The sequence below is a fragment of the Pieris brassicae genome, chromosome Z, assembly GCF_905147105.1.
Source record: "Pieris brassicae chromosome Z, ilPieBrab1.1, whole genome shotgun sequence".
Lineage (NCBI taxonomy): Eukaryota > Metazoa > Arthropoda > Insecta > Lepidoptera > Pieridae > Pieris > Pieris brassicae.
Window position 1 is genome coordinate 12,846,749 of NC_059680.1, and position 8,922 is coordinate 12,855,670.

At 36.3% G+C, this 8,922-nt stretch overlaps 1 protein-coding gene and 1 long non-coding RNA gene across 2 annotated transcripts; one reads left to right on the forward strand and one right to left on the reverse strand.

The window, feature by feature from the left end:
* On the forward strand, positions 1–1,455 carry LOC123718645. The gene is made up of 2 exons (XR_006755043.1): positions 1–308; positions 393–1,455. It is a non-coding gene; the product is annotated as an uncharacterized LOC123718645 (long non-coding RNA).
* A 723-nt stretch (positions 1,456–2,178) lies between these two features.
* On the reverse strand, positions 2,179–5,326 carry LOC123718439 (hyphally regulated cell wall protein 3-like). The gene is made up of 2 exons (XM_045674926.1): positions 5,229–5,326; positions 2,179–4,426 (listed from the first exon to the last, which is right to left on the reverse strand). Exons 1-2 carry the CDS (start codon positions 5,241–5,243, stop codon positions 2,255–2,257), a joined length of 2,187 nt encoding a protein of 728 aa, XP_045530882.1. The 5' UTR covers positions 5,244–5,326; the 3' UTR covers positions 2,179–2,254.
* Positions 5,327–8,922: the final 3,596 nt, after the last annotated feature.

The window sequence follows — 8,922 nt, forward strand, 5'->3', positions numbered from 1 at the left end:
ATTGCTGTAAAACCGAATTTTAAGTTTACAGATTATTTGTTGTTGTTTATTCGTTTCTTGTGAGCACCATAACAAAAGCATCCGGTTTTAAGACTAAATGGTTATTGATGAAGACTAATATGCTCTGATTTCTCTCTTGTAACGTCTCAGGAGAAACTTATCCGCGTGGTAACACGCCCTTTGTGGTTTTTGATACTTACCGGAGAACACAACAAAAAAGACAGAGCCTACACTTAAGGATACGAGTCTTAAACCTCAACCTTAGTAGTTAAAATCGTGGTACTTTTAGTGAAATGATTTATTGAAGGGTAAATTATTTATTTAGCTTAAACCAATTCTAACTCATATGTATTTATACTTATATTAATTCACGATGGTTGCCTTCACCGTAGAAGCGCGTAAAAAGAATAATCCCTGGGTACGCACGATCTTATGTTTGTGATTCACACACTTAAACAGCTGCGCGTGACACGTTCAAACTATCTTATCTAATCTAAACTAAACGGCGCTCGAAACTGATTTATCGATAAAAAGAAGCTTAATTACCTACAAGACAAAATTGAACAGCTATTTACTAGGACTTGCGTGAAAGCAGATGTTTAAATGAATTGAGACATTGCCAACATAAATGGCGCCGGCGCGAACATTCCGCAACGTTGTGGCGCGCCATTCATAAACTACACTAGGGCTGCCCTGCGGCCTACGTATAATCGCTCAGAAGCCTAAACAATTGACCTAGACGTGGCGAGATATTGCCGATAGATGTGTCTTTCTCGGTGAGGCGGTAGGGCTTCAATACAGTGTCAACGTTAGTTGTCATTATCGAATTCGCAACTGGAGTGGAAGTTCGTTCCAGGTCGTGACAGCCCTAAGGCGAACGCATTACTGGCTAAATTAGACAGGAATTCGATATTAATCGCTTTGCTCAATAAATCAAGATTACGAGCAGAAGCATGAAGTACATCAAGATGGCCGCGGTGGATGCACTTCAGCGGTTGTGACGTCGCTCGCCCCCACGCCACGTCAATGATCACGTCAGCAACGGATACACAGTTTGTTATACACATGCCTCACTTGTGTATAACAAACTGTGTACTAATAATAATAAGGGCAGGGCACCCTAATACTTGCCCTGTATTTGGGTGCCCTCGGTGTCCCTGACGCGGACAAAGGATCACCATTAAAGCAAGTCGAGTGCCAACAAATTCAAGTTCAAGTATGCCCCGCATCGGGTCGTAATAATAAATTTATTTTTAAGGGATTTTATCTAGTTTATTGCATATATTTTGATTGTCATCTGTCATCGTTTCTAGCAGTATTTGATATAAAAATGTATTCTCTTACGCGACACTAACTCCGGTCATTCCTTTTTTCAATATTCGAAATAATTTGCTAATAATTTTGTTCTTATTCTTTTAATAAGCTTCGTGAAATACATCGTGTATTTTTATCTAATTATTGTTTATCATTTAAAATTGTTTATGAATTTGTTCTGAAACAAACAAATTGATAATTGCTTATCTGTAAAACATTTATTTATTTTATTTGTTTATTTATTACAGAAATACATACATTATCCTTACAGACTATGCCAATACGATAATGTCGAGAAACATTCAATAAAATATAATAAAGTACATATATAATATTAAACATATAATATACGCAATATAGCTACTGTGAATTCACTCTGCGAACATATAAATATGTCGATAGTGTCGAAAATGAAACAACCTGTAAACAGTGTTTTTATGTTTATTCTTAATTGTATTTAATATGATCTTAAACGTAGCTGTATATAATAATTAAATTAAATACACCGTCAAACATTTTTAAAGTTTGGTCTTTGTGGCTGTGTAACGTCAGCTCTACCTGCAACGTGAAGATCATGATGAGGACATTTTAAAACTAAACAAAAATTTGTGAGTTTTGCTCAAGTAGATCCAAAAGTTCCAAATGTTGTAAAACTTAATTGTAAACGTGCGAATTTCTTTTAAATAACATAATTATTTCTTTTTAAATTCCCTTTTTTATTTATTCAAATCTACATTAAAATACATTTTTGACAATTAAAATGTATATAATATAATTATGTCACCTGTATTGTTATTCCAATGCTAAATATAAATAATCAATATTTTGATCTAGCAACTCAAATCTAAGAATAAAACAAACGTATTCAATAGGTAATAAGGTACAGTCAAATATTGAATAATATTATATTATCAGTTGTAGTTAAACAGTTTCTTTAACTCTAAAATACTTTAAACTTGGGGGGGCCATAGGTTTCATGGGGAACTCCTTGACTCGGTGACACTAGAGAAGAATCAAAACTCGATTGGGTGCCAGAAGGCAAGACGTTTGCGGTTGTGGAGCCGAACGAGTTGTACGGTAGGCTGTTTTGATGATATGTGTTTGCAGATGATACACTAGACCCAAATCCAGAGGACGAGCTGTACTTTTCAGAGCCAACTGCACCGCTTCCGCTACTGGAATCTAAGTTATTATAATTTGTGCCAAAGCTAACGCTGGGCTTGACTGTGTTATAGGAATTGTAAGATGTTACAGAGTTATAACCTAATTCAGTCCCCAAAGATGTAGCCGCATTTGATCCACTATTTCCTCCAGCTCCAAAAGTAGTTGAGCTACCTAAGCCGTTGCCAGAGCCTTTGACAATAGAACTCCCATACAAATTGCTTGGTGCATAGTTAGGTAAAGTAGTATCAAGACCACTTGATGCATCGAAAGTACTGCTCTCCAAATTCGAATTTGAAATAATTGAAGATACAGAACTAGACTCATCATTTACTACCGCTGCAAATGTTTCACCGGCATCCTGGTTAATATTACTAGCTACGATTTCAGAATTAAATCTGTTGTCAATAGTTTTCACAGCAGAATCAGACGTGCTTGAAATTACGTCGTTATTTACAGAAGGAAAGTTACCGGTCGGTTTTATAGCCGAATCATAGGAATTGTAACTGCTACTGGTTTCAGTTGATTTGAAAGGCACATAAATAGATCCCGTTGCAGAATTTGATGTTGACTGAAGATTAGTTCCACTGCCAGTTTCAATGGATGCATCTTTGTTATTTAAAAGAGTACTGCCTTCATTAAATTGACTAGAAGTATCTGATCCACCAACCACTAATGATTGCTCTGAGTGCAAAATACTGTCAAGAGATCCTGAAGTATCTTCGCTCGTTGAAGTTGGCCCAGTTGCAGTGTACGTGGCTCCTTTGCCATTTAAATTAGAAAAAGATGCCTTTACGCCACCTTTGTTGTAATCACTGACAATGTTATCAATGAGGGCTTGAGAATCGGATTTGTCATTGTATTTGATAAAAAATACTTCGGGTTTTGTCGGTGCCTTAGATTCGAATTTAGGTAGAGCAATGTTCTTGACATCTTCTGGTTTCTTTACCAAGACATAGACAATAGTCTTCTCTTCATTTTGTTGAGGTACTGTGATAATCTGCGGAGATGGCGCTGGTTGACTGGGTGCCTTGATAAATATGATTTTGTAGTGTTTTTGTGTGGGAGGCAATACAATCGGTTGGCGTTGCCTGACTGGCTCTGGTTCTTCAGGTGCGGAGAGTACGTAAAAATGTTTGAATACTTGTGTAGGCTGTTGGGAATTTTGAATGTAATATTCTTGTTTAGCTGCTGAATGGTATTGATTTGAGGACTGAAACTGGTTAGCGGCACTGGCTGATTCGTAGTGGCTGCCAATTTTATCTAGGCCGCTCGTATCCGATGTACTTTCAAAAGTAGTTTGATATTCAGTAAGCTGGTGTCCTGAACTAGGTCCATAATTATTAGATCCAAAAGAACCGGTTGAACCGTAGTTATTGTTAGATCCTGTTCCAAAAGCTGAGCCAGAGTTATGATTTGATTGACTAGAGCCATGTACGTTGAAATTTGATCCACTTCCAGTATTGGTTCCGGATCCTGTTTGGTAGTATCCAGACCCACTTCCAGTATTAGATCCTGAACCGGTTTGGTATCCAGACCCACTTCCGGCAGTAGATCCTGAACCTGTTTGGTAGTATCCAGACCCACTTCCGGGAGTAGATACTGAACCTGTTTGGTAGTATCCAGAGTTGTAACTCGATCCCGCTCCAGACAGGTACTTTTTGTTTGAATCAGAGCTAAGTGATGAGCCACTTTGAACATATGATCCTGTTGGGTAGCCGGTACTGGTTAAGCCAGAGCCAATGCCGGTAGATGCGCCGTAGTTACCATAGTTTCCAAAGGCAGAATTGAATCCTAAGTTGGAGGAGGCTTTGTAGTTAGATCCGGGTCGGGCATAACCAGTCGAGGAAGAACCCTGAGCAGAGTAGGGACCGAAAACCGGGTTTGGTACATTGTACTCGTAGCCTGCGCTGATGGTCCCTGCCATCGCCAGCATGATTGTCGTCACCACCTTCAAACAATTTATTAAAATATTAGTTTTTCATAAGGTAGACTTTATCGAGCTTAATTATTTCATAGGTAATATATGGCTAAATAGTTGATTATATTATTAATAGAAATGAAGATAACATAATATTTAAATTCAAGGTCGTTAATTTAAGCGGATCCTGACGAAATATTTTAGTAAAAAGCTCCTAACAAGGTCTCGCTTCATTCTATTAATTATTTTAGTTATATAATTTTACATTTTAATTTACAATGTATAAAATATGTACTTATTACTTATGTATAATAGGTCGCGACTTGTTCGATATAAACTTGTAATAAAAAGTCAATCATATTACGATAACCATAAATAAAGTTCTCAGTGTTTTTAACGAAACGTGAAGATCCTGTTTTCCAACATATTATATAATTTGAACATTGTCATTAAAGTCACACAAACAATCACGAACTCTCCGTTTGCTAATTAATAAATTCTCAACAGTGCAGCGGCACAACATTAGAAAACATCAAGTGAATCGCTTTTAAGCCCAATATGTTTTAATAAATAATTATGTTCCAGACCAGATTCGAACTATGAGTGAAGCCTTCACAGCCTATTAATAAATTTTCCCAAAATGTCTTTAACACGTCTCGAACGACACATCGTTACTTGCACAAACTTCATAAAAACACGTTTTAAGCTTCACAACATTAGACAGACTTATCCTTATCTCAATATCCTATGAACATATTGAAATGTCGTGCGAAATGTACAAAGATGAAATACCCATCTTATCACAAGGCAGAGATAATGAAAAAGTACGCACCCAAATGGAAATCATGGTGGAGGTTGCCGGGTCGCGAGTGATGGCCGAGGGGCCGAATGCCACTTATATATAGTCGACCCGTACATCTTCAAGTACAAGGTCGCGAGTCACCGCGGAACCGGTACACGACGAAAGCTCGCCCCCGGACAATGCAACCAATTAAGTCATCGGTTAGCTAATCGCAGGCTGGTTTGGTGGCTCGTGAACTTGTTATCGACCTGTGTTTGCGGCAGGTGTTGACATGCCGCATCGTATGCACTAAATGCCTTATTATTCGAGAATCATTGTACTTTTAATCGCGTGTTCTGATCTGTCGTAATACGTAATATAAATTCGGCCCATAACTCCCATTAGATAGCTTTTTGATACCCGATAGTAAAGTTTTTGCATTTTCGCTTTGTAATAGTTTTTTGAATACTCCACGGCTTAACTCAATTTAAGTCTCAAGTATATTTCTTTTATTTTGTAGATATATCGCTACGAGGATGTTTATCAAATATTGATGTCAAGGGTAGCTCACAACATCTTGTTAATATTATGATAATTACAAATTAAAACTCAGAGCTGTGGCAGCCGGCCTTAATCTTGGTATTATATGTTTACTACCAAAATATCCGTGAATAGACATAACGCTTTTAAAAAATTGGAAAAACCAAATTAAAACTTGAATGTTTGCTAGCTTCGTCCACTCCGAAGTTTATAGTTATTGAGCCGGACCTGAGATTTGTCATTCGTTTTATCATTAATATATTACGAGTATATTGCCAGATGTGTAGTTTTGGATTAGTAAAAAATTATGTTCTTACACGGGTGAATTCGAATGTCTGAGCTGGAGATCTAAGTAATTAATTTATATTAGCTATATCAAGGGAAACGTTCATTTTATTAACAATAAATACAGCGAATTGTTAAGTTTGTTTAACAGGCCGCCAGTCAATACGTATTTTTGTATTGATATATATAATTTGTAGTTACGGCTACATTATATATAACTATAATCTATAGTCCCAAACATGTTATGCTTCATATTAAATTATTTTATTCAGTGCCAACAAAGTATATTACAATTTCTATGTTCTCCTTTGAATAAAGTCTGCAAATTTGTTAACGTCAAACGCTAATAACCCTTACATCTTTCACTCGTTGCTTTTCATTTGAAAAATTGAATCTCAAACTCTAATGCGTAATCTAAGCGTGGACAAAAAAATCTAAAAGATGATAGACGCCCTAAATAATAGCTCTGTAGACAGCTAAATATTTCTAACATAAACTGGTTTGACATCAACCTGGTTCGCAAGCATCTGAAACGAAAATGTTAATGTATTTATTATGTAGTAGACTGTAGCACTTGAGAATTCAAGGTGTGCGTATGATCTATACTCCTAAACGACTGCATTTCCTTCAAAAGGCATTCAAATGTGGTTTACATTGTTGATGTCAAACCAGTTTATGTTAGAAATATTTAGCTGTCTACAGTTAATAAGCGATTATTTAGGGCATCTAAATAATCGCTGAAAAGCAACGAGTGAAAGCTGTAAGGGTTATTAGCGTTTGACGTTAACAAATTTGCAGACTTTATTCAAAGGAGAACATAGAAATTGTAATATACTTTGTTGACACTGAATAAAATAATTTATTGTGTGTGTTTGTAATTGTTTTAATCGTATATTTAAAACGTAAAGTACAACGTAACATCGGTCTGTAGGCTGTCTGTAGTAGTACTGAACTTGTATTCGTAATTAACGCATAAAGCGATATACTGCGGCTACAATAGCTGTGACGACATCTGTGGAAGTAGGATGATGTACTATTGACATGATGATTTAGGTCATCACTGACTGACCAGTCTCAACAGTGTTCATGATCATTTTTTAATGCTACTAAAAAAACTTAACTGGAATTCAGTTCTTAATCTATTTGTCACTTCCATACGTGGTAGTGGTAATCTCTGTGGCGCCTTCTAGCAACAGCGATAAATTATTCTTGTATTTATGTTAATGTCCGTCATGAAACCGAACTCGACTCGTTGGGACCACATTCTTGGCGTGTTTTCTTATGATAGTTTTGATGGGTCAAGCCATGCTTTACTCTGAATAGTCTCGAATACACGTAAGTGATGGGCAAAGTCGTCTAATATTAAATAGAAGTCATAACGTCTTAAACGGAAATGACGCGCACGAGCTACTTGCGAGATATTTTCTTCATGATTTATTTTTAATTTATTAAAAAGTAGCTACAGCTATCGTAGTCGATAATACCTCGATAAAACCATACGTAAGTAGCTGTGAATCCGGGTGGGGGTCGGTACCCCCCCCCCCCAAAACTCCACGATTTCATCGAACGTTGTAAAAGCATTTTCTGGATAAATAACATGTTATCTCCCACTACTTGAATCATATTTTATATTTAGGCTTTGGACATTTTATCCGCTGAATGTTTACGAGCATATATATATATATTATGAAATTTCGATGCTTCAAGTCTTTACGATTCAGAAACCCTTCCTGGGTTTATTAATCGTAAAGAGCTAGCTGTGGTCTGCTATTTTAACTGGGTTACATCATGATTGCGTCCGTTTCATGACTTTGCTGCCTTATATATCGATTGAAATAAAATTCAGAATTAAATGTTTGAGATGCAACACGATAATTTGGATAATTAATGGTTATCACGTTATAAAATTCGCCTTGGCTAATAATGCCACAGTGATATGAATGAAGAAGATGATAATGACACAACCATAAAATATAGATACAAAAGAGGAATAATTCCTTAAGTCTGTTTGCGTTGGTTCTCGAAAGTTCGAATCAAGCGACAGCGTTATACCGAGTGACCGGTCGCCATCGTCCACAGCCCCTGCCCTGAAAGTCGGAGACAAAAGTGGCTCAAATCGAAATATTAGACATTTTGAAGGCTACTGCGGAGACGGTCCACCTTGAGCTTCTCTTACTCACAAAAATCTAAATTTTGTATTATATTTATCGGTCTATCGATAATCTCATGACTTAAGATCGGATTTCCGTGCAGTTTGAGTTATGTCACGGAATGGAATAGTTAATGGAAGTTAATGGATGAATGGAATCATATTTATTTAAATTCTTGCTTTGGTCGATTGTATGCCGACTCTTTTTTATTTTAGTTTTTTACTTTAGTAGTAGATTAAGTGTTTTGCGTCGACGTCTAGAAGTGCCAAACACAGTGATGTACGAGAATTCTGGATTTAGTATTGCTTACATATTATTATGAGGCGCTTTATCATTTTAATTCATAATGAATTAAGTAATTAAAAAGAGTTTCGTTCTTAATTCCGTGAGTTTGCAAAATAAGTATACCTTTTGTTTAATAGATTTGCAAATTTTATTAATCATACGGCGACTTTTAATGTAAAGTGAGCAATTAGCTCAAAATTTTATGTAAGTTTACGAATACCTCTTTATTATTTTGAAATATATTTATATTATTAAACAACAGATAATATAAAAACATAGTCGGTTATTTGTATAAATAAATAATAAGGAATATTAATTTATCAGCGGTATGTAGATTGAGTACTAGATGTTGTAAGCAAATAATAACTATAATTTGCGTCACTCGTTATTTACTCGATACGGCATCTCGGAGCGGCCGGCTTTGCCAACAATGTTAAGTAGGAGCGAGCTCGGAGGCACGTCGAGTGGCGCCGTGGAGAAGTCAG